Source organism: Mastacembelus armatus, chromosome 13 (genome assembly GCF_900324485.2).
Source record: "Mastacembelus armatus chromosome 13, fMasArm1.2, whole genome shotgun sequence".
Lineage (NCBI taxonomy): Eukaryota > Metazoa > Chordata > Actinopteri > Synbranchiformes > Mastacembelidae > Mastacembelus > Mastacembelus armatus.
In genome coordinates, this window is record NC_046645.1 from 4,753,296 (window position 1) to 4,780,341 (window position 27,046).

The 27,046-nt window shown below is 39.5% G+C and overlaps 1 protein-coding gene across 1 annotated transcript; it reads left to right on the forward strand.

Moving 5' to 3' along the window:
* Positions 1-43: 43 nt before the first annotated feature.
* Positions 44-24,560, forward strand: LOC113134117 (WD repeat-containing protein 49). The gene is made up of 17 exons (XM_026313359.1): positions 44-124; positions 329-637; positions 1,963-2,136; positions 2,644-2,727; positions 2,913-3,005; positions 3,111-3,282; positions 5,689-5,856; positions 6,476-6,624; positions 7,291-7,524; positions 8,221-8,385; positions 10,149-10,264; positions 11,927-12,057; positions 17,100-17,201; positions 17,384-17,485; positions 21,295-21,485; positions 23,193-23,390; positions 24,318-24,560. The coding sequence occupies exons 1-17, from the start codon at positions 44-46 to the stop codon at positions 24,558-24,560; spliced, it is 2,712 nt and encodes a 903-aa protein (XP_026169144.1).
* Positions 24,561-27,046: the final 2,486 nt, after the last annotated feature.

Consider the following 27,046-nt stretch of genomic DNA (forward strand, 5'->3'; position numbering starts at 1 on the left):
GTCTGGTAGGTTGGTGATTGATTGACAGATTTGAGCTGTAACCATGGGAGCGAGTATGGAGGTGGCACAGCTTGAGAGCAGGCTGAACACTGAGGACTATAGAAAGCTACAGAGCCTTTTCCTGGTAAGCCAGTCAGTTTCTTGGTATTACAATAGCTTTAATTCATTTGGGAATTCGGTGATTGTAATTTCTGCTGCACCACTCTGATTAAAAGCATCCCACCCCACTGGGCTCAATAAAAATGCTTTTGAAAGTATTCAACAGTTTGCAGTACAAGTGTTCAAATGATACTCTGGTTATCTGTGTAATCGTGGCAACCTCACACAGGACTCCTCAGGTGCATCTCGCTCCTTGTCCAGAACTGAATTCGTCAACCTGGCTTGGTCTTCAGTCGGCCGTGGCTCGAAGGAGGAATATGGCCTCCTGTTTGACAGCGTGGCTCTCACTCAGGAGCACCGAGGCCTTCTTCTCGATAGTGATGCTGTGAAGGAGGAGGGACGTATCAACTGGGGAGGCCTATGCTCTTTTCTGATGTTGGAGCTTTCAGATAAAGTGAAGAACACCAGAACCAGTAGTGTGCCTTGCTGGAAGCCAACACGCACCCTGACCTGTCCACATCGAGACCCGGTTCAAAAGGTAAATGGCTAATGACTGCTTGGAGGCGAGAGGAAACATATTACCCATTTTAATCACACGATTCCTTGTTATCTAGGAACATTTTAACACTGACTGACTGGACAGTCCACAACTCTGCTGACTGGTTGGAATTTCACATTATTAAACATTGTGTGAGGAAACGCTCAAAAGTATTAGGGGTTTGCAAAATGGCACACCTCTTTTGAGATAAATGGCTCTGGAGTCTTTTAAGTTTAACATCTGTCAATTAATATGCAAATGATTTGGCCAGTGTAAAGTGCCTACTACTGTGGATAAAGTGATGGCTCACCACTTTAATCTTTCAATACTGAGAATGTCAAAATGCCAGAATGTTGCATCAGTTGTTTTCCAAATGGCTGGAAGTTTTTTAGCCCTTTAATTGGATCAGATGCTCAAATATTGCTTAGAAAACTCTGATTTTTGTTTGTAACCTTTAAATTGTTATAAAATGTTCATATTTTGTTCCTCTCACCCATAAGGAGTGAAAAATATCTGTTTTAAGAGAAAACACTGGTGGAAAGTTGACAGTTTATTAAATCAGCAGGTAATGGACTGGGTAAAAAGGCAGAGCTCCTTTTGCTTCATATGTGCATCAAGTTGGTAGAAACACATTGTACCAATGGATTCAGCTATAGATAAATACTATAGGTAATTACTATAATTAAATATAAATATATGACGTGCCAAACTGAGAGTTCCTACAAAGCCTGCAGTTGCTGTCATAAATAACCTAGTCTGCAGTAATTACAATGAAAGTACATATACCCTAAGCCTCAACCTTTTGTTTTATATGTTATTAATAAACCTTTTCTGTCATTAAAGATATTTAATGGCTCTTTCTCATCAGGCGCAGTCAGCTCCAGCCTTTGTTCCTCAGGTCTTACTTTTGTTCTTGTAATTCAGCCAATAAAATCCTATCATTCATTAATCCTCTTTCTTTTATTGGTTTCAGCACAGAACATGGTCTTCTTACTTCTATTCACTTGCATCCAATAAGAAAAAGATTTAGGAATTGATGTTTAATGGGGATGTTCTGGTGTAGTTTTATGACTTTAGAGTAGCCAGCTAGGAAAGGAAATACCAGATAGCTGAAATATTAAAAATTTCATTTTAAAAGCTATAGTCTCCATTTTACTAATTAACTTCACATTAAAATGTTACATAGAACATTAAAGCTGGTCTGAAGTTAATTTTTATAATAGTGTAAAGTAAGTAGAGTTGTGTTTCTTATACTTTACCCAGTCCATATATTTGTCCCGGTTCAAGGCAGGTTATTATTTTATAATGCCCTCTGCTCTCCTCAGGTGTTGTTCCTGCAGAGTTCAGGCCTTTATCTGACTGTGAGTAAAGGAGGAACAGTGGGGTTGCGGGATGGAGAGGGCATGTCCCTTCTGCACACACATCGCCTGCAAAACAGCACAGTCACACTCAAAGACCTGTGGGTCACAGACGTGGTACTGCTGCAAAACATCCATAAGGTGATCACTTTCTGAATGTTGCATAACAAACAACACATCAGTCTCATCAGCAATTAGGCCATGTGTTTTCATTCACAGTTGACATGCTCTAGTCCTGTTATAGTATAATTCGAAACAATTGTTCCTTGAAATTCATTTATAAATTAATAATTGGTGAGTAATTTTGATTATTGGGGCAGATATTATATTGCACAGATGTAAACAAGCGTCCACTCAGTCAATTAATTATTGATCAGTGATTTTGATTAATGGCATTACAGGCATGAAGCAGATACATGATGTTCAGAAAATAAATATTCATTTTCTTAGGAATCAGACCATAAATGATTAATTATTTATCAATACTACTAATTAGCTTTGTCTAAACTACAGATTTGTGTGGTGATAACACACATGAAGATTTTTAAGTTCAATTTAAGGACCTTCACAAATAATTACATCATATTGATGAGTTTAATTGCTGTCTGTCTGCATGTCTGTGTTTAATTGATATCCTGTTTTTCTCAGATAGCTGTGTCATTTACAAGTAAGGAGTTATGTTTTTATGACACATTGTCTAAACAGGACTTCAGCTGCAAGTATAAACTTCAGGTAACGGCTGTAGCTCTAATCCTCCTCTGAGGAATTACAATATGTAATAGTATATTTTCTTATGCTTTGTGTCTACTTTTGCACTTTTATCAATAAATACCAACAGATAATAAAAATGGAAATACAGCCAGGAAAGAGGAGTCACTAGACCCTGAATATATCAATGTGCACACTCTGTTTTCAAGGGTTTGAAGTTTACTCCCTGGTGTCTGGACTACTGGGTGGATCCCTCTCACCCAGACCAGGCCATCCTCACTGTAGGAGACATTGGAGGACAGGTGATTAAAAGAGAATAGGACTGTTAACCAGAAAGAAGAGTCAAGAGCTTTGATTTTCTCAGCAGTGCCACTGATCTATGTGCTTGTATGTGTGTGTTATCCCAGGTCAGTGCTTTATATTTTAACTCAGCCCAGATCTCTCTGTTTGAGAGACTCAGTCAGAGAAGAGTCTCAGACTCAGCAGACATTATCCTGTGGGATGAGCTGGTCAAAGGAAAACATCGTTCATGTCACACAGTGACACACCAAGCACATGCACCTGCCTGGGTTAGAAAAGGTAGGAAATACACACACACACACACACACACACACACACACACACACACACACACACGTGTATGCAGAGTTCACAGGTTTTGGCTAATTCACCCCAAATTCTACTGTTTTTCCTTTCTATAATTAACTACATTCAACTGGTGCCTTAAGTCAAAAATAGTTTTAATAGTTGGACACAACAAAAGCAAGGACACTAAGTCAGTAGCTCAGATGACAGAGAGAAAGAAGAGAAAGAAGACACTGTGGGTGTCAAGGACACAGACGCACAGGCGCTTTCAGTTTGACACCTTGAATGAGAGCCACTGCCCGTGCTTGCCCGCTCACTACAATAACGGCTTATGCTTGGGTGTGTCTGTCACAGATACACACACAGACTTTAACACAATTCTGTGAGTCCTGAGTCATCCACCTTATACTTTTGAATAACCAAAGATTTGACTATTGGTTGTGAAGTCACAGTCTTGAGATCTACCCGTTTGAGACTCCCCACTTTAGTTCAGCGTGGGCAACAAAGACGTCACTTAATTGTGTCTCAATTGCATCATTCGGGTAGATCTCCTCTGAGGATCGCTGGGCTGTTTGATAATGATTTAGCAGACTAGCTTGGCTGAGAGGGGGCAAAACAAGAATAATACATGTAAATAAACACAGTTAATGGGAAAATAAAGCAAAAAGAGAGACTGAGGAGACAATGCTAAATCATTAAAAGCACTGGTTAATTTAAATTTTACAGTCTGTGTGGAACCACAAGAGAGTGTATGATGAGGCTTCCTGTGTGTATGCATGTGTGGGGTGTTGTGAGAGTGCAAGAAAGAAAAGAAGGAGCTGTGTACGAGTGTATATGTGTATTTGCATACCTCTGGAGTGCTGGTGCTGTTCTTTTGAAGTTGCCCACCCTGCAGTATGAGGGGGCTGTGTACCATTAGACACGGCTGGTTATCCAGACCTGCAAACCTTGAGGCTCATGGGCCACCAGAGAAAGGAGAAGGGGAAAGGGGAAAAGGGAAGGGTGGCAGAACAGAAAAGAAAATTGAGAGGAAATTAGAAGGAAATTGGGATGGACAGAGACCCGTAAGGACAAGTGGTATAGTACATGTGTTTTTGTGGGTGTGAAAATGATCACATCTACACAATATTCAGAACAAGGAAATTAAAAGGAGGACAGCTGTTAATGTATAGGTAACAAAATCTCAAAGAAGTTAAGCAAAGAGGTTTGCCTTTATCTAGATATACAGTGACTCCTGTTATTAATCTTTAAATGCAAACCTCACAGCAATAAAAGTGTGGGATTAGCTACAACACAGGCTAAAGCAGATGTTATGTATCTGGGTCTGCATCGCAAATAGTTTGATTTATGATGTCTGTGTCAGTGAAAGGGAGAAGGCCTCATTAATCAATAAGTCATGCGACGCTGTCTAAAAACTCACTGATCTTTTAATTCACAGAGTGGAGAAAAATTTGTGATGTATGAAATGTAATCAGATGTAATTATTTGCCCTAGCTATGCAGCCAATCTTTGACCTACGACTGTCACATGCCATCTCACAGTCCGCAGTTATTTGTGCAGCATTCGAAAGCTCAGCAGCCTCTAATAGAGATGTGCGGGATCCAATTTAGCTGTTTTCCATCAATGTGTTAATTGAGATAGATGGTGATGCAAGATCCATCACATTTTCTGTAATACCAGTGAGCAAATCAAACCAGCCTAATACCATGCTGTGCTGAGCGCCTGTGGATTGGTTGGGTTCCTGTACAGTGGGGCTGCAGTCAGTGCACATTTAGCACAGAGCCATTTCACAAAGTGAATGTCCTTCAGAGGTCTGATATGAAAGCGTTTGGCATCAGCAGGGAGAAGTATCTAATTGGAAGAAATGAAATAAAATGAAAAGTGTGTCATCATCAAAATATGTTGTAATGTTTCACATTGACTTTATTGGATTTAAAACTGATATATTTCTTCTCCTAGTAACGTCTGCTGCACAGAGAGGCAGGCAATCATTTGTGATTGTCTCAAAATGAGTTTGTATAGAAAAAGTGAGGATCAAGTCTGTGTGGATAGACATATTAATGAATGAAGCCTTTTGGTCTCTGTTCTACTGAGACTCTTTTGAATTGGCCACATATTCCTCTATGGATATTACGTGGATTCTGTGAACTTCCAATTTAAATCAATACCAAATTAAATCTAGAAGTAAAATAAGGCAACAGAAACTAAATATAAAAAGTTCATTTAATCATCAATTTGTTTGTTTGTATGCTCTATTCTTAACATCTAGTTTCAAATTGACTTGTTGACAGGTCTGTTCTTTTTCTGTTACTCATTCTTTTCTAAATGTAGTAAAGCTAATTACAGTAAGTGGAAAACCTCATTTGTTTTTGCTTTGTGACTCTTTCCTGCTTCCTGCAGTACGTTACCTGGGCTCACTGGAGGCCTTTGTGTCGTGTAGCACCAAACCACAGAGCAGCATGGTGATCAGCTGGAGGGAAAAGGAGAGCAGGAATCTTCGAGTCACTTCTTTCTTTACAAAGAGGGGAGTGTGGGATGTAGACCACCACCATAACCTCAATCTGATAGGTGGGGGACAAATGTGTAGTTCCATAGTAATTAAAGGGGTGCTCCAGCAATTTTACAGACAAAGTTTACCCATCACAAACAGAGCTACTCAGTCTGTGAAAACAGTTGTATTATCTCTTCAGTGGCTCATGAAGAGCTTTTGAATGCCTGAAAAAATAGCCCTGCTGATGTTGTCAGGTGAGCTGAGGCCTGACCCATTGATTTAGACCATTTCCTTTTGAATGTCTCGTGTCAGTCCCCCAACTTGCTCATCCTCAACTTGTCAATTCCGGGCAGTTTGATTTATGATTGTAACAGCCTGTCTGTCCTTAGGCCTTTGATTTGATTAAAGAAAGTCCCCTAAAAGGCAGCCCTTTGACAACAGCAGCCTTTGGACAACCTTTGACAGGATAAAATGAATATGCACTGCATGTATAATGTACCATTGTGAACGTAAAATCAAACCAAATGCAACAGTACTTTCCTATGAACTCACCAATTTACAGATGCAATAAAAAGCAGTAAAACTTTCGTCTCGCTGAACAATGAACTGGTTGTAAAGGCCCAAAAGCAGGATGATTTTCAGTTATGATCTGAATTTAGTGCCTTTGCTAATTTGGGATTTTCTGATTGGCTGTAGCCACTGCAGGTGTGGATCATCAGGTTTTGCTGTGGAATCCGTATGTGACTTCAGAACCAGTGTGTGTGCTCAGTGGGCACACAAGCCCTATCGTTGCTGTTCGCTTCATGCAGTCCAAGCAACAACTGCTCAGCTACTCCAAAGATAAGGTAGGAGTGTGTGTCTGTGTGCCTGTGTGCAGCACCACGCTAGAAAAGGTAATGAGCAGATAATATAAATATATTGCTTTATTATTATTTGTGATACCTTGCTGTAATTACTGCAGAGTAAGGAGGCTGTGGTGCAGATGAACGGTAGTCTGTTTCACACCGTTGCCACTGAAAGAGCTGATGTGTCTCAACATTAAGGCCACATCGCCTTTAAACCATCTTTTCTGATGCAAAGAGGATGTTAGTGTTTGTGCTTCTTTTCCTCCCCCTGTTGTAGTACTGTGCATGTTTGCCTTCACTTTGGCTTTTCTGAGGAGAATGAATAATTTAGAAGTGATTTATGTTCCGTCTGCCTTCTGCTCAAACACCATCTGCCATCGCAAGAAACTCTGAAAGCTTTACCTCAGTTTCCTCTAGAAGAGTTCATGGAACAGTGACTGTCATTTTGGTTTATTCCGTAAATGGAATATGGCAGAGTTTTTGTTAATTCTGACTAAGTGGACCTACATGCAGGTCAGAGGTGGCTAGAGTAACTGTTCTCCTTAGCAATGATCACCTTTGTTTGGTAATTCTAATAATGTGTTGCAATAGTAATAGCAGATATAGTACTATACCTGTATACCTACAAACATCTAGTCAAATCAATTTCCCTTGTCATCTTTACAGGTGCTGTGTCTGTGGGATTTATCTAGTCACCGTTGTGTCCACCGTTTGGCCGGTGTCTTCCCAAAGACTCAGGAGGATACACATACCCTCATGTTCCTCCACGAGGAGCATCGGCTTCTCCTGCTATCCTTCAACAGCTTGCTTCTCCTGCTGGAGACAATGAAGGAGGAGAAGAGGAGCAGCAGTCATGAGCATCCTGTTACCTGTGTGCTGTATAATAGTTTGTTCAGACAGGTGGTGGACTGACATTTTATTAGTCTCCTTCTTTGGTTCATCTTTATTCAGTGACAAATCAAGAAAATCAAGGTTTATCAGTAGCTGTCCTGCAGCTTTTGATCATGTCACATGGCTTTTACTGGATGAGGTCTGCATAGTTGTAGATCTTCATGATGAATGATCATGCTACAAATGCTACTGAAGTTCTAAATGGACATACAGTAATGTAAAAGTGTGCTAATTTCATGACAGTTTTATCAGACAATTAAATGTAGAACTGCTAATGCAACTGATGGTTGTGTTTGTAAATCACAAATCATCTTCAATTTATTAAACATCTCGGAATGTTGTTATAATTTTTGTGGTTCAGGTTTATTGTATATTAATAAGACCTTTGTTATAACTCAGATAATACATACCCAAATCAGTATGTTTTGTTTTTGTTGCATGTTTTGTTTCCTTTTTTGTGACAGACTTATACATCCAGAATGAACATCTCTCATTTTAAAAAGTGCATTCAGTCTTCATTTTTTTCCTCCTGTTTTCATTCCCAGTTGACATTAGCATAAGCAGCACATTTTCATCTGTGGTACCTTGGCAGTAAAATAAATGAAACAAACAAAGCATGGAGAATAATTAGACTATTCTCACAGCATAAAATAGATCATGCTCCTTTTGATGATTGATATCCTCTCACTTTCTTTCTTCCTGCAGGTAGTCAGCAGTGATTCTGCCTCCTCTGTGATCTGCTGGTTGGCTGACACAGGCGAGAAGGTCAAGCAGTTCCACTGTTGCCATGGCAATGCAGAGATCTCCACCATGGCCCTGGATGGTACACAGACCCGGCTGTTTACTGCAGGCACTGATGGAGAGGTCAAAGTAGGTAGAAAGGCACACTCACTCATTCAGCTGTGAACCATAGCTGCAGGTCTGGGAGATGCAAACTCCAAAGCTAAAGCTCAATTTATTGGACATTTGATGCATTGGGTCAATGGCCGTTGCACTGTAGTTGCCTTGTGCATAGGTCTTGATTTTTTTTTTTTGTTCAGCTTCATATTTCACTAGCACCACCACCACATAAGATTGATGAATTACACATTATCAGGCTGTATCATGCTTTAATTATATGAATATTCCTCTTTCATTCACTGAGAATAGCAGTCATGGTCAGCTGAAGTTTTTCAATCAGTCAATTAACCGAGGACTGATTTGGTAGATGTGTCTTACTGAAAAGAATAATTTCATATTTTCTTTTTTCTTGCTTGTTTATTGTCATAAAAAATATGTACTGGCAAGAAATTTGTTCTGTTTAATTTTCAGTGGTTGCTGTTCTTAAGGATGAAAGAGAATCTGTCTTCAATCAGCCCACTGTCTCTGGTGTGCATTTGGTCATGTGTGTTGACACAATTCATAGTGAGGCTTTGACTCTAATTATATATGTACACGTGCAAGTGCAGATCTTAGGACAGAATAGTGTCTTGACAACTTTATTTTCCTTTGAGTTTTCTTTTTTAATGTAGTTGGCATTTCAAATATAATACAGTGCACTCCACATTCAATGCTGCATAATGACTCCAAGCTTAGGGCAATTTTTCTCCTCAGATAAATAAAATAATTACGCATATTTTAATCAATATAATCAACCACATTAGCTCTCTGACCCCATGAGTCCATGTGAGAATGCAGCCATGTGCATCCTGTGCACGTGCAAGCAGTGTCAGGCACACACTCACAGTACTGTTTGAAACAACTATGCAAGTCTACCTCAGCAGAAGGAGCAGGCACCCCTTGGGTCAATTCATAACAAGATGCATCATCTCTCTAATTTTCATCAACACCGAACCCATGGAGTAGCAGTTAGGACCATTCAGAATTTGAAATTTTGACCTTTTAATTACAGCGTTCCCATTGGGCCAATCAGTGTTTCTTTGTTAAATGCCAGAACGCAGATCCAAACATCCATCCATCCATCCATCCATCCATCCATCCATCCATCCATCCATTTTCTATACCTGATTATTCCTTAACCAGGGTCACAGGGATCTGCTGGAGCCTATCCCAGCTCTCTTTGGGTGAAAGGCAGGGGTCCACCCAGGACAGGTCCCCAGTCGATCACAGGGCCACATAGAGACAAACAACCTCACACACTCACACTCACTCCTATGGGCAATTTAGAGTCACCAATCAACCTGACATACATGTTTTTGGACTGTGGGAGGAAACCAGAGTACCTGGAGAAAACCCACACAAGCACAGGGAGAACATGCAAACTCCACACAGAAAGGTTGGGGTTGCAAACCCACGACCTTCTTGGTGTGAGGCAACAGTGCTAACCACTCAGCCACCATGCTGCCCCCAAACTGCGTCGTCATGCAAAATTGGATAGACAGTGTGAGATATGACCTGAACTGTCATGGTTGATGAGGCACCACAACATTCAGATTCACCACTTACTGAAAAAACAGCCAGTTACACTTCTTTCAAAAGTGACTGTAACAGCAACGATTATGCTTTTTCTGTTACGGCCTTCTTTTCTGTGCAAAGAAATGAAAAACAGTAACACCTGTCTGCAGCAACAAACCCTTCTAAATTTCCTGCTAAATATGAAATTAACCCATCTGGTGCTATCATTTTTTTTGCAGGTGTGGGACTTCAATGGACGCTGCCTCCACAGAATGAATGCAGGCTTGGGTCGGGCTGTGGGGATCTCTCAGGTCCTGGTTCTGAAGAGGAGCATACTGGTGATGGGCTGGGAAAGGTACTATAGTTGTGTGCATTAAAGTGTGATTACTATGTTTTTCTTACTCATTTGTTTCAAGTATTCCAACATCCAACATAAAATGTGCAATACTGAAAAATGTAGCGTTTTCAAATTCTGTTAAGACATAGATGATGATCAGATGCAGTAACATAAGATTGCATATCTTAAAACACTTAAAATGTGTGGGTGTGTGTGTGTGTGTGTGTTGGGGGGAGTTGCATGTGTGTGGGTTATTTTCTATACCTTCATCACGTCTGCTCTTCATCATCATCATCACCATCATCATCATCATCATTTCACACCCTAGCGAGCTGAACTCAGCAGTGCTGTCATCAAATTATACAACTCTGACTCTCGACACACACACAGACACACACACACACACACACATCATCTTGCTCTCTGGGGTGTCACAGTGGTAAAGAGAACACAGATGACAGATCAACAGCAGTAAAAGAAAATACAGCAGTTATGATTTTCATCACTCATATAATTTCCCGTTTTCTCACACCCACCTAGGCCACACAGTTTAATCCATATAGTGCGGTGGTGCATGGCATCTAATTCAAAGTCCTATAACCTTCTGCTGCTCATACCTTCTCATGCAGGTTGAATTATCCACATCCCACTGATAGACATATTCCACACTTTTAAACAATAGGCCATCTTTTTTCTGCATTTGCCTGTTCAATGATAAAAAGCAGTGATGACAGAACAAAAGAATTTAGAAGTAGGATTCATTGCATGTGTGCTAAAAACCCTATGGAGATGATGAATATTAAAGTGTTTCATTGCCCTGTAGATTCCATTACAAACACTATCTTGATGCATAACAGGTGTACTGTATAGCATAGTTTGATTCTGTTGCAGGGGGAATATAGTGTAATATGCATTGGGATAGTCAGTGAAGTATGGCGAAATAAAATCTAATAAATGTTAAATATAATCTGTTCTAGTCCAAAATGTGAGAAATAGCATTTTTTTCTGCAAGTGATTAATCCATATTCAAATGTAAGTTTTTAATCTTGCTATACAGTGTTCATATTTTACTTATTTCTACTTAATTTACTTCTTTTCCTTCTATCACTATTACTGCTGCTTCCGCTACTACTATTATTACTGCTATTACTGCTGTGAAAAACTAAAAGAAACAAATAGCTAAAATAGCTATTTTATAGCTATGGCTTACAGCGCTTACTATACTACTATTACCACTGTGTTACCACTGCTCTGTGTTGCTGTCATAACTTCATAACTCATTAATACTCTTCCTATTGTTACAGCTACTCCCACCACTACTGTGACTCCTAATAGAACTATCCCTACCACAGCTTTTACTGCTGTTGCTATCACAACAACTATTACTACCTATTGTTACAGCTACTGCAATTGCTATTGCAACAGTTACAGCCTCTGCTACTGGTATGATGGTATTTTCATAACAACAAAATAATAATAATTAATATATGAATATGAATACATATTACTCATTCCTGATTAACAAATTCTACTAACTGAGTGGAAACAGGTGTGTGTTGATCAACCACTTGAAGGTACAACACAGAACAAAGAGGTTCTATGCATTTTTGCATATATGACATTTTTACACAGCTGTCTAACATCTGTTTATCTTCTCTCTGCATGTGTCTCTCTCTGTAGGATGTTAACTCTTTTCCGTTTGCATTCCTTCTCGCAATCTTTTGTTGAGCCCTCAGAGTGGAAGGGAGGTGTCCAGCATCGCGGTGAAGTGCTCTGTGCTGCGTTCCAGCCTCCACAGACTCTGGTTACAGGTGTGTGTGTGTGTGTTTGTGTGTATAAATATTAGGCAGCTCTGATGTTCAGTCATGGTTTTACATAGTTACAAAACAGCCATTAATGGATATATTGTTTTGCATCTTCTAAGTCAACCTACCTTTTTAACAGAGGAGTGCATGTACACTCCTCTTTTCTGTGTTATTTGCCTTGCTAAACTACACTTTCATTACTTAAATTAAGAATGAGGGCTCATGGAGAGAAGAGAGACTGAAAAAAGAGAAAAGTTAACAAAGGCTAGCAATTAAAAAGGAATCTTAGAAAAAAAAATTCCAGTGAGCTGAAAAATAACTGGGTTCATGGTGGTGTAATCAAAGGACTCATGTGCTGCGTTTCTCTCTGCTAGAAATATCTCCAGGTTTTTATGTGTTTCTGTGCACGTGTAGGCAACAAGAGACCCAAAATCCATGTACTGCAGAATTCAGTGAAAGTACGACTTTGTCTGTACGGCCCTGTGCGTATATGAGTGTGGACTACAACTTGTGTTTGTGAGTCCCATTTATTTTAGTATTTTTGGTTAAATGTCATACAGTATTCCTATTATAAATACAGGACAAATTGAAAAGCACAAGTAGAAGTGAATTTAAAATAATATAATTAGAATTTGTGTTTTCCAACACGTCCGCCAGACTCATTTAAATCTTTTGACCCTCTGTTGCCAATTGTTAATATAGTATATATAGTAATATTTTAGATGATTCTTTGGGCATTTGTTTTTATAAATCAGTATTTTATTTCTTAACTTCTTTTTATTCTACCCTTACCTGATTTGTCCACAGACCAGCATATTTACATGTGATAACATACTAATTGGGAAATTCTAATTAGTTTTATTAAAGGCAGGTCTACTGGAAAGGTCAAAAATTGTATGATGAAATAAAAAAAAAAATACACATTTGAGATGAGAGGTTAAGACCAGTTTCCAAAAAAAAAAAAATTTGTGTGTGTATCAGGTCATTTAACCAAAACTAAGAACTGCCCACACAGACCTTAGAGAGACAATTGCTCAGGCCAACAAATTTCTTCTTCTGTTATTATTTCTTGTTTTGTTTGCCTGCACTAGTGGTTTGTCTGCATTTATTACCGACTACTAGTAATACTACACTACTTTTGCCATAGTCCTATTGCACAAACATTTGAAAAAAAGTACATTAAAGATATACATTGCAGAAAATTTTCCCCAGTTACCATCAATATGATCTGGCAACTTATCAGCGTGGTATAAAATGGAAATGGCTCAGAGTCCTAAAAAAATCACACCAGCACTTATTAAGATGCAGAAACACTGGGTGCCTCTGGCTAATAGAAGAAGAGTTGTCTCTCTTCTCTCAATCACTCTGCTTTTATTCCACTTATGTGAGTTTGTACAAACTTTGGAACTCATCTCAAGGTTTTTGTTTTTATGACTTTTAGTGGACTGTAGATTTCAACCCTTTGGCATTCTTGCTTCCATTTACCAAGCTGTTACACTGAGCAAATCAAGAATGACAACTGCCATTAACCAAGAAAAAAGACTTTTCCCATAATGTGGAAAAAATCAACACTCTAACAGAAGATAAGTGGAATTAATTAGTCTGTTAAAGTCTTTAGTATGTGAAGATGGCATCCTTTGAAATACCAGTAAGGCCCCTCAGTACTCATTGCTTTTCTCAGATTTTTCTGCCTGGGGGATTGTACTGGCAGTCCTCCAGTCATTGGTCCACTTCTATAACCATCAAACTACAAACACTCTGCACCCAATTTGCCCCAGTACGCTCTTCAGTTTCTAAAGTTGTATCATTTTGGCTCACGTATCAAAAGTTCAGTCTCAGTTTATACCAGCCAAGCACAGGTACCAACCCTTCTCTGGCCTTGCAAGATGCACCAACTCCAGAGATAAGTACAGAGAGAGATAAAGTAAGGGATGGCGGTGGAAAGGTAGATAAGAGTGGGTGTTCTCAAAGCTGGAGGGAGAAATGGTTTGGAAGGAAATGAATAGTTGGAGCTGGAACAAAAGCACAATTCAGGAGCTACTTTGTGAACTTGGAAAGTTCTTCAAAGTTCTCCCCCTAGTTTCTTTGTTGGCGTGTTCGGCTCATTTCTCTCTGCCTGCTTGCTTTCTTTTTCCCAGTGTCTAACTGACGCTCCCTATTCACTTCTGTTTATTTTTTACCTCATCTCCATAGTTATCCTGCTGCATTTCTTCCTCCACCCACGTGCACATAACACACAAATACAGCAACTCCATGCTGCAACCTCCACCTTTAATTTAATCCAAATGCAGAATTTAAAATATGTTTATCAGAGCTCTCTCAGCAGGAGTGAAGGGAAATGAGAGAGTATTATCTGTCCTTCAGGCATATGAGCTTGCCTGTGAGTGTTTCAATGCCTGGTGGTGTTTATTGTGAAGCTCTTTAACATATGGCTGCATTTTCTACCGTAAATCAAGTCATTGTGTCTTTTTGTTAATATTTGATGCAAGAAATTGAATTGCATCTTGAGGTCTTGGTAACCACTGGGTAACCACCCCATAATTAAGGTTAATATTATAGGCTAAAAACCAACATTGTGCCTGATCATTTCTTTAACATAGAGGTTCATGGTTTCCTCTAGAGCAGCGATCTCCAACCCTAGTCGGAGGTTTTTCAACTCTCCATACCCTTCCACTATCTGATTGGCTGAACACACCTGATCCAGGTAATCAGCAGTGGGTAGGCCAGGGATATCTGGAACACAAGCAGAAGAGTACTGCTCAAGGACCAGGCTTTCCCTGCTCTAGAGAGACAAAAGACAGAGCTGGTGTCTTGTTCATGAACACTTGTTGCTCAAATATGACTTTTTTTTTTTCTTTCGTATGAGCTTGCATAACCAGACGAATTATTGTAAAAATGTAATTCATTCATAAATTCCTCCGAAGCTTTAATATTCAGTGTATTGCTCTCTTTCACTAGCCTTTGTGGAAACGTGGGGAAAAAAATTCACATTCACATCCAATTTCCTACATTTCCATACTTACCTACTCACACACCAAAGCAAAAAGGTGGATGTGAAGTATCTGCTTTGTTATTTTCTACATTAACTATTTTAGCAAATTCTCTTTTCTCCAAAACCACCGAGCACAAAAGCGGCATCCAAAAGCGATGACACATTAGTTTCAGTTGGCAGCATATTTCTTCAGGGTTGCAGTGAGTAATGCTGTTTTTACATCAAAGCATGCACGCTGCCAAATTATGTGTTAGTGCCGCCAAGGCAAAAGCAGCGGTGGCATTGTGGCCACCAGTGACAAAAGTAATTTAAAGTTCTGTCGGACACACACACGTGTATTTTTTCGTGCGTGTACATGCATGTGTTTGTTTATGTCTCAAGTTGAATCAAGCTGCAGCAGGAACATTTGGCTGATGTGGGACTGAAGACGCCTCATCCATATTCAGAGTCTTTGCTGGGTTCCGCTTGGCTTCTCCCACACAGACACTGTCAAACACACATGCACACACACACATACACAACAGGGTACATGTACACTGGGATCTTGTGTACCTTCCTTCAGTCACAAACTCCCCCTTTTTACTCTTCCTTCTTTCCTCAGATCCACTAATCCTCCATGGCTGAACACTCTCTAAGCAACCAAGGACCAACTCATCTGAACTTTGATGGATGGTCAAAATGTTTTAGAAATGGAAATCAAATAATGAATGACAACAATGACAGTTTTTACTGTAGATTTCAAATTTATTTTTGACAAGTTAGGGAATTAAAGGGGAACTCCACTGACTTTACACATCAAAGTATGGTTACAGGTTTTGAGGAGTACTACTGAATACTACTGCTGAAGACCAGCACAAAGAAGCTGCATGAAATCTTATAAATTGCCTGAAGTGATGTCACTTCAGTCAGCGTCACTTGGTGGATACTGTAAAGTTGTTTTAAAAAGTATCTGGGCATTTGGAGTTAGGAATAAGTTAACTTGACAGACCTTTACAGGCTGCTTGTAGTGTCAACTTGATGCTAGGCTATATTAGCTGCTACTAACATAACACACCCAAATCTGCACCCGAAAGAAGACTGCGTGGAACAGTAAGATGGTATATCTGGTTCTCCTGCATCAATTTTTGTCCTTGTTTTAAAAACTGTCCACCATGAGCCTGACAGTGTTATTGGCATGCAGTACTAACTTTTAATGAAGAGTCATAAGAGTTTGTTTTTGGGCTTCTGTATTTCTTCGTCTCTGAATGAAGATGTAATTATAGGACTGTGTGTGCTGGTGTTGATGTACAGATGTTGTCAGAAACAGACAGTTTATTACATCAGAGCACAACATTGTGTTGATGCAGACATCCACAATCCCTCATCTTCTGTCTCTCTCTTCTTCTCTATCTCTCTCTTTCACTGTCATGCGCGCGTGCGCACGCACGCACACACACACACACACACACACAACATGATAAAAGTCACTTGAAATATAGAAGCTGGCCCTCGGCTGCATGAATAATGCAGGCGACCCACACTCTCATAAAGTTTATACCTCCTATTGCTCACACATACACACCTCCTGTAGCTAACACGCTCCTCACACATCTCATTAACTCCTGCTGTTCAACTGCTGAACCACCTGATGTACCACCTTATATAATAAACACAAACACGTACACACTCGCAGACACACTTATATATAATGTAGATTACTTGAAAAGCACTTTCTCATGAGGTGAAAGCTAAAGGTTGAGAGAGAGAACAGATGGTAGCTCAGGACAGATGTTGTGTTTTATCATCTTTAAAGTGGTTTTAATGGCTGGCTTGCATAGTTTAGCAGCATGAGGAAAGTAAGGAAGTTGTGTTTGTGTTGACAAAGTTTTTGACTAGATTGTTTATACACGACAATATTTTTTCTGTGTATGATAAAGGACTTAGTAAATATGACGTCTAGTAAAGCCTTGGGAGGCTCTTTTTCATGACCAAACTGTCATCAAACAAATTGCAGTTTTAAGATTATAAGTTTCTGATAAGTTCTTGCTTTTTGTTTCATCTCACTTTTAATGTGCAGGAAGCTACGATGGAGAAATTATAGTGTGGAACAACAGCACAGAAAAAGCCTTGAGGAAACTGCGGCCACATGCTGAACATACAGACAGCAAGAATAAGCAAGGTCTCACATTTAAAATTCAATAGTCACATTAATCTGCAATTGTACAGTATAATCCGTTCTACAGCTTCAAACCAAGATGAGAAGTATTACTGTAATCCTTTCAAAAAACCAAAGACTAAACTATCTTTTAACTCTATATTTGCCTTCTCCTGCCACTGATCCATCTCTTTCTTTATGATTAGATTCTCCTCTTAGTTTGAATGGTAACGAGGACTCAGAGAACTGCATTGCCATTACCAGATTGTTCTTTATACCAGGACGCACAACTGTGGCGGCAGCTACAGGTAAGATACTGAAAAATCAACTATGGTGTAGTTCAGATCCAGCACATACTGTATGTAAAATATTTTTTTAATCTCAAAAGAATTTTCTTAATTGTGCCAGGCATTAATAAATCCCAAGGACAAGCTACGCAAGGAAATACAATTTAAGACTCAAATGTATACAAAAACTGATCTACAATAAGTATAAAAATATAAAATAGATAATAATGATTTATATTACTGCATGTTTGTGTAAAGTGGATTGATAACTTAAAAAAACATTACTTTAAGGACCCAAGCAAGAAGTAGAGTCTGGTCTTTCCTTTCCTGTAAACAGATCCTGTATTACATTTTCAGTCCAGTCTGCTAGTGAAGTGGACTCCAATGTACAGTGGGTACGGAAAGTATTCAGACCCCTTTAAATTTTTCACTCTTTGTGTCATTGCAGCCATTTGCCAAAATCAAAAAAGTTCATTTTATTTCTCATTAATGTACACTCAGCACCCCATCTTGACAGAAAAAAACAGAAATGTAGAAATTTTTGCAAATTTATTAAAAAAGAAAAACTGAAATATCACATGGTCATAAGTATTCAGACCCTGTGCTCAGTATTGAGTAGAAGCACCCTTTTGAGCTAGTACAGCCATGAGTCTTCTTGGGAATGATGCAACAAGTTTTTCACACCTGGATTTGGGGATCCTCTGTCATTCTTCCTCGCAGATCCTCTCCAGTTCTGTCAGGTTGGATGGTGAACGTTGGTGGACAGCCATTTTCAGGTCTCTCCAGAGATGCTCAATTGGGTTTAGGTCAGGGCTCTGGCTGGGCCAGTCAAGAACGGTCACAGAGTTGTTCCGAAGCCACTCCTTTGTTATTTTAGCTGTGTGCTTAGGGTCATTGTCCTGTTGAAAGGTGAACCTTCGGCCCAGTCTGAGGTCCTGAGCACTCTGGAAGAGGTTTTCTTCCAGGATATCTCTGTACTTGGCCGCATTCATCTTTCCTTCAGTTGCAACCAATCGTCCTGTCCCTGCAGTTGAAAAACACCCCCACAACATGATGCTCCCACCATCATGTTTCACTGTAGGGATTGTATTGGGCAGGTGATGAGCAGTGCCTGGTTTTCTCCACACATACCGCTTAGAATTAACGCCAAAAAGTTCAATCTTGGTCTCATCAGACCAGAGAATCTTATTTCTCATAGTCTGGGAGTCCTTCACGTGTTTTTTGGCAAACTCTATGCAGGCTTTCATGTGTCTTGCACTGAGGAGAGGCTTCCGTCGGGCCACTCTGCCATAAAGCCCCGACTGGTGTAGGGCTGCAGTGATAGTTGTCTTTGTGGAACTTTCTCCCATCTCCCTACAGCATCTCTGGAGCTCAGCCACAGTGGTCTTTGGGTTCTTCTTTACCTCTCTCACCAAGGCTCTTCTCCCACGATTGCTCAGTTTGGCTGGACGGCCAGGTCTAGGAAGAGTTCTGGTCGTCCCACACTTTTTCCATTTGAGGATTATGGAGGCCACTGTGCTCTTAGGAACCTTGAGTGCTGCAGAAATTCTTTTGTAACCTTGGCCAGATCTGTGCCTTGCCACAATTCTGTCTCTGAGCTCCTTGGGCAGTTCCTTCGACCTCATGATTCTCATTTGCTCTGACATGCACTGTGAGCTGTAAGGTCTTATATAGACAGGTGTGTGCCTTTCCTAATCAAGTCCAATCAGTTTAATTAAACACAGCTGGACTCCAATGAAGGAGCAGAACCATCTCAAGGAGGATCAGAAGAAATGGACAGCATGTGAGTTAAATGTGAGTGTCACTGCAAAGGGTCTGAATACTTATGACCATGTGATATTTCAGTTTTTCTTTTTTAATAAATTTGCAAAAATTTCTACATTTCTGTTTTTTTCTGTCAAGATGGGGTGCTGAGTGTACATTAATGAGAAATAAAATGAACTTTTTTGATTTTGGCAAATGGCTGCAATGACACAAAGAGTGAAAACTTTAAAGGGGTCTGAATACTTTCCGTACCCACTGTATGTGTAGCCCTCCACCACTTGTACCTCCTCTTTAACAATGGAAATGGTGTTTGACCTAGTCCTGGTCCACAGGCATCTCCTTGATCTTGACCACATTGAAAAGTGGGTGGTGAAGGCAACCTGTCTGTAATCACTGAGGACAGATGGACATGACGTCTTTGCTATCATACCCTGACTCAGGCTAAAGCTGCAAAGGTGCTGCAAAATTGCTGGTCAGAGAACCTCCATGTTGCATGTGGAAGAAATAAAGGGCGGTAGGATGGTTGTGGAGCTGTTAAAGTCCACGATGGTTGGTTGGTTGCTGGGCATAAGGACGGTGTAAGCTGCTGGTTTTGCTTACTGGAGAAGTATCTAAGTATTATATACTTCCTCTCCTTTCCGTTTGACTGGCTCTGCATCCCCAGCGTCTCCTCATCAACTCATCTGGGATTTGGGGCCACTCTCCAGGCAATGTGGGTTCTTACAGAGCGATCAGGTGATTGCACAGATAAATGATGGGTCTTCCTGGTACAAAGAATGTAAAATATAGAAGGAAAGCTGAGAAGAAACCCTTCACTGTATTCACTGTATCCAAAAGCCAATCAAAGAAGGTATTAAAGTGCATAAAGGTAATGAATCTACGTATTTGTATTTGAAAAAGGTTCTGCAAAATACGGGAGCCTGCATAATATCTAAATAACAATGCTAGGCTGCATTGCGTCAGGAGTCCCTGTTAACATAGAGTAAATTCTGCCTGTACATATACTGTAGTATGGGATTCCTGCAATTTGAAGAGTTATAGTTGATGCAAAATGTGAAGTTACTTTAGAGACTGTACAGTCAAACACCTTTTTAACGCCAGATATGGGATATACAGACTTGTTTTTGTGGTTGAAATACACAGTTGCACATTTGCACATTAAGCTGTGTGTATTGTTTACACATAAAAAGAGTAAGGCTGTGGGTATCTTTTACAATGTCTAAGCATCAGTGGTTGCTTGTCGTGGTGAGTTTGCTTCAAGTTTTTCAATTTTAAAACTATTTCTCATATGCAGCAATGCAGGATCTGAAGTTTACTTTTCTTTTTATTATTTGGTAACAATACCCATGGTTGCTTCAGTTTTTATCCCAGTTTGATTTGTTCTCAGTGTTATTCTCACAGTAGCTGCTGCCGGCTCTAGCTGTTATTCTGTTAAAAAAAGACCCAATCAGCCTCTGGTGGACCCTGGCCTTTATGCTTGCTGCTCAGTGTGACTCTGGCAGCGATGTGTCTGTGTGTTACTGTTTTTGAGACTGAACCCTTGTCTAATATTACAGAGCTGTTATCAATAGAGGTCGGTGTCTGTGAGCTTCTGTAGTGCCAGTTGCCAAACTTTTCCTAACATCTGGTCAACTGTGATGGGAAGGAAACCAGAGCAGCTTTGGTGACTTGTGTGTTCTCATGTCAACAAAAAGCTTTGAGCTATAAGAAAGTTTTTTTTTAAAGTACTCTCTGTCTATTTTAGTGGATACCTAACTTAAAAATTAACAGGCCTTGATAGTCAGGGGTGCTGCGTCTGCTCCATGCTGTCCTGTCTAAAATAAAAACAGCTGCACATCATCAGGCATTGACATTTTTTTAAATGATATCCATTTTTAACAAAGGTAAAGCATATTGTGTCATATGATCCATATTAGGCTTGTTGGATGGTTAAGTTTCACCTCAGCAACAATAAGAACTCTTTGCTCCCACTTTGGATTTATATAGACAGGAGAAACTCACTGCTCACGCGCACACATCACATACACACCCACACATCACCTGTAAAATTTCTCAATTTCCATCAGGTGCTGCGGACTTGGTATCATGTGGAGGCTTGGGTGTGGTCACACTCTGGAATACCATTCACAGTCGTCTTGTGGGACATTTCACAGCTCACAGCAGAGACCTTGGATCTGTTGCCATGACTGTCAGCCCCTGTGGAAAATATTTAGTCACAGCTGATAGCGAAGGAACATTGAAGACTTGGGACCTACAGGTAAGTGTTTTACAGACACACATAACGAACATACCAACTACAGGTATCCACATTAATTCACAGTAAAACTACAATCATGGCACTCATGCCATCATGACATTTGTGTGTATTGTAAGAAGAACAATGGCAGAGTGAGTGATGGAGACAGAGAGAGGGACAGAGCTCAAGAGACAGACTGTAATAGACAGTGAAGAAAAAAATGAACCTCAGTATTTCCATTAGATCCGTCTGTTGTTCATTCTGATAGTGACAGTACTGTCTGTCATTTTGAAGCCTCAGCAGCTTGCTACAGTACAACCAGGTCAATCACTTAGTAAGTCTTCACTTAGCAGAAGGAGGCAATGTTGGCATTTCACTTATAATTTTAGAGACAGGTTGAATAAACTTGGACAATGATTTACAATGGGCATTTTAACAAATCACCTCCACTAGAAAAGGGTAAAATGAAACACTAAACTACAGCCAAGTCTGCTGGTCAAAGATGAAAAACTTCACATACATCACACATGTGCGCTAGCTGAATATTTTCCAATACCTCAAAGATGCCTTTTGACTTTTTGACTCTGATGGAGACTTGGATCGTACCATCAGCATGAGGCATAGCTGCATTACTGTCATGCTCATAATCGCAGTAAAATAACACCCTCTTGGGTATTATTGCCATAATATTCAGAGCTCAACTGTCTATCACAGTTTATAAGAAGGGATGAATTCAGATGGGTGCATCTCATTTGGCTTCCAGTTTAATTTATGGAAATGTATGTATATATGTTGCAGAGTTGAAGAAGTTGGGAAAGCTCAGTGCTCTGGTAGAAATCCTGTCCTTTAGCAAGTTTGAGGCATGCTTTTCAATCAGCTGGATGACTAACATGATTGCACAGTAGGCTATAGAGTGTTGTGCTCTCAGATGGAGGAATTCACAGTTCAGTGCCGGGTCTCACCCTAAGATGATGCATCAGTTTGTGGTAGTTTTATACCATCAGCTTTTGCCCCATTCTTTGATCGATTGAAATCAGATATTCTTGGGAGAGATACTATTGCAGACATCTCCCCCAAATGTGCTGCACTTTCTTACTTTCACTCTTCACCTGGAGAGTGTGAAAACTGTGCTGTTCTTCCATCTTTAATTGCTTTTTTCCCTCACCATTATAATAACAAAATATGGCACTACTCCTGTTGTGCTGTTCAGCATAAATAAAGCGTCAGAGCCTGTAGTAACACAGTCTTTTCTAACCCTGCCTTTACACAGAGTTTATATAGGTACGTGAAAAATGTTGGGACACCACTAGGAATTGTTTACATCAAATTTAAAGACTTAAAATATGATATAAGATGGGTAGGTGGTAGAATGACCTTAAATGTCTGACTGGTGTATATGACACAACTTAAGTATTTGCATTAGTGACAATATTACCTTATAAAGGTAAAGGTTGAAAAACTATGATACAGCGAAATAGGAATTTGAAAGCTATTTGCTTTTACTGGACGGGTTTTTAAAATTTATTTATTTATTTATTTATGTTTCTTGCAGCAAAACCGATGTGGCCAGGAGTCATGTTTCAAGGATTTTTTTTTTTTTTCATTTCAAAGCTGATTCCATATTTGGAGAAAATATTTAAATTCATGAATTTATTTTAGTTTGATGAGACTATTAATAATAGTATCATACTTTTAAACAACTCTCTGCTATGCTTCTCTGTCCCTCAGCATTATTGTCTTGAGCCTGTTAATGGAATAACCAAAGACCCTCCAAAGCTGCTGCACAGTGTCCGCACACACCTCGATCGTGTGACTCACCTGGAGACCTTCATCCATGGAGAGAGACTCCTACTTCTCTCAGCGTCATCAGACTGCAGCGTGGCTCTTAGCTACCTACCTGGATATACAATTGGTCTGTTTGGACAGGTATATAAACACACACAGATCATTTTAGTGCACTGCAGTTGCTTAAATAACATGACATAACCTGTATGTTTGAAGTAAATTGGATTGGATGGGAGAGATATTGTTCAGCAGCACATTGTCAAAGTAAGAGCCTTAGGTTTTCATGGTTCAAACATACAGCTGTGCAGCCTGGCTCTGATAAACCCTAACCTCCCACTCTGCCTTATGCTGGTGGGTGGTAGGATCCAGTTGACGAAATGGATGTGAAACACAGCATCAAGCCACAGTTAGGTATGCATGCATGTGTCAAAGGAGGCCCATATTAAGTTTGCCTGGGGCAGTGTCTGCTGAGTGTTGCTTCATTTCATTTTGCCTCAGGCCCACACACACTCATGCACTCACATACACAGCCACAAAAGGGGCCAAAACCACCCAAAGAAGAACATGTGTGAATGAAAGTAAACATCTGCGTATACCTACAGTACAAATTTGAGGAAATGTACATGTTTCATACATTTGTGTAGATACCTGTAGACGTGTACACATATACACATCTGAGCTTGTAGACAAACAAAGAAGTCTGGTTAAATCTAGTTGGTGTTGTGTTTAATGTTTTTACAGGTATTATGCCAGTTAGGCTTTTATACTGTCACATTTGTCTATGCAGTGTAGGTGCATTCTACAAATTCAAAACTATATACGTCTTGAGCATATCAGGTTATTAAAATATGCAGTGTTTATTATCAGTATATTTTAGAGAAAGAAGACATTACAGAGACAGTTATTCAGCGTTTGACTCAGTGACAATAGACTGCACTTTTATGTTCTCAAATCCAAAATGACCCTGGCTAATCTGCTGATTCAAAGTAGAAAATTTGTGGTCACAAGGTCATCTTGCAACACTTCTGCTCTTGCTGTTTTATCTCCACTGTTGTCCATCATCTGTAGGAGAAAAAGTGGTGCTTTGAGAATCTTGGACCTCTGCACCCACAGCAGGAACCCGAGCAAAACCAGGGAGACCACAGAGGGGATGGGGACAAAAGACAAGAAAGGAAGAGGTCACCTCCAGGACCCAACAAGAAATTAGCTGACCCAGGATATGACACCCCAACAGAGGGAGGAAAGGTGGGGATGAAAGTTCAGGATGAGGACAGTGAATCTGAGTCAGAAGTGAACAAAGAAAAACCTTAGGTGAAGAGTTGAGATTTCTGTAGATTAACAGAAAAATGTGTATTTTATTATTTGTTAAAAAGGGTATTTCCCACAATAAATTCTTGGTATTATTTACTCTAAGAGATATACAAACAATCCTAACAGTTGTAAAGAACTCCGTGACTATGATCTGACAATGACTGAAAAGAGGTTCAGCCAGAAAAATACCACTAAACTGCAGATTTTCCACAATGTATTTCTATGTCTGAGGACTGTGTGGTGTAAAAGCGAATAGTCACAACAGACTCACAGCCACAAGAAGTGAAATAGCATTTGAGATTGTCCCAGTTCTGTGATTGTACTGTGATGCCTGGAGAACAGAAAGAGATCATGTTCAGTATTATTTTTCAGTGCATTAGAGTGTACATTACAGCTTCAAAGGGATTGCACTGTTGCAATACAAAAATCAGTAAAAGTTGACAGACTTCACTGGAGTTTTCAAAGTCTGTGTTCATTGCCAATGGGATAGCTTCAGGCTTTACATAGATTTGACACTGCCCCGGTTTTATAGATATGTGCAGTGGATGTCACAAATACTGACGGGGTGGCCCACAGTAGAAGCACATGTGAACTCCATTTTTTGACATTAAAATCATTAAACTAAGCTCGAGACTGATGTTCTGGTAAATTCTATTGTATTTATCTGTACTTATTATTCATGCAGCTGAAAGTGGACAGCATAGTGGGCAGGAGCTATCCAGACAGGTCATCAACAAATAAATTGATAAGAAACCAGCATTTGAAGTAGCACTCAGTAGCACTCACAGTCTGTGATCTGTTTGTCTTCATGGAGACTTACAGCCTTTTAGTTTTGACAGATTTGGTTCTTTGCTTTGTTTACTCCGGTCATCTGTACACATTTGTGGAACAATGGAGTTATAGTCTTTCACGATCACTCTGTACTGTCCAGGCAGAATATGAGGAAACATTCAAAGAATTTGGTATTTTTGAAAGTAAAAGTACCCCTGCCTTTCACCCGAGAGAGAGCTGGGATAGGCTCCAGCAGATCCCCGTGACCCTGAGCCAGGAAAAGCGGGTATAGAAAATGGATGGATGGATGGATGGATGGATGAAAGTAAAAGTATTCATATTCTTTTTCAGTTTTCACTGCACAGTTCAGCTACCAAAACAAAAAGACTGCAGCTTGAGCATTAGTATTTATTCTTGAACTTAAAACTGTGATTTAGAAATGACAAAATAATCAAGTCCATGAGCTATTTACCTTTTTTCTCTTCTTAATAACTGAAAATAAATAGGTTTAAGAAGAATAAGATTATTTTTTCAGAATATTACAGTTGCCTGAGTTTGTGTTTTTGACTTTGTGAAAATAACAAATATAGTTACTTTAAAAGTCATGCTGCTGTTCCCTCATGTATCTAACATTACACATGCACACACAAATACACACATATTCACTCTTATCCTAAGACAAACGCATAATTGGTGAAGTCATATCTGGTGTGCATGACCTCTGGAGCTGATATAGGGCTCTGCTTAGATGATCTGTTCTGTGAAAACCTAAATAACTGAGCATGAATGTAAATGTCGACCTTTGGAAAACGGTATCTGGAAAAGAAAGAATGAAGAAAAATCTGACCTTTAAACCTAAATTCTTTTTACTAAAATATTTCAAGATTGTCTTCAAAATGAAGATAGCCCATCAAAATGGTGGTCACCGCTTGAATTACAATTATCTTTTCCTGTAACTTAATGAAATGGCATTGATGACGATTTTTAAAAAACATAACCGTATTACTATGTTTTAATGTGGCTCTGGCCATTTCACCATGGTGGTATAATTTCTGAATCTGATGCTGAAGTGCTCAGCCTTATGTTGACTCATTTCTACAAGTGACATAAAGACAGGTGGGCAGAGCTGTAAAAGTTTCTTAGAAGCTCTTCAAAAATCATGCCAAGCTATAAAGTGTCAGTGTTGTGTAGTAAAGGCACATTTAGATGTTTGTTTGGTAGTAATAATGAAAGAAGTCCTGTTTAATTCAAGATGAAAAATGTCTTCAAGTTGAGACAGCTGTGAGACTGCCTGGCAGTGTAACACTGTGCTGGGGTCACGGTTACAGATAGTACTTTATTAGTCCTTAATGATGCTGCTGTTAGAGACAATGAATGATGATAAGCTCTTAATAAAGGTCAGTCAAGCACGCTTGCCCTCAAGTTGTTTCTCTTTTTACTGTCTGAAGCAAGTGTAACATTTAGCTCTAATTAGATGTAAAATCAAAACTATGTCATAGAGTTAGGGTGTTGGGAATAAGGGGGGGAAGCATTTTATTCTTTATAACCTAAACCCATAAATTATCATTACATGACCATAAAAATATAAGCAATCAGCAGAGTAGTGTAATATTCATCTACAGTGTAATAGTTTCAGAAGGATAATGAAAATTGTGCATGTGGAGAAGAGAAAGAATTGAAGTGTCTGTGGAAGCCCAAGGGCAAGTTGAACGACT

Bases quoted from the DNA above. Each gene is read 5' to 3' on its own strand.
- LOC113134117 (XM_026313359.1), top strand. From the start codon at position 44: ATGGGAGCGAGTATGGAGGTGGCACAGCTTGAGAGCAGGCTGAACACT. The intron at 125-328 runs GTAAGCCAGTCA...AACCTCACACAG, and splicing joins AGCTACAGAGCCTTTTCCTG to GACTCCTCAGGTGCATCTCG. The intron at 17,486-21,294 runs GTAAGATACTGA...AATTTCCATCAG, and splicing joins AACTGTGGCGGCAGCTACAG to GTGCTGCGGACTTGGTATCA.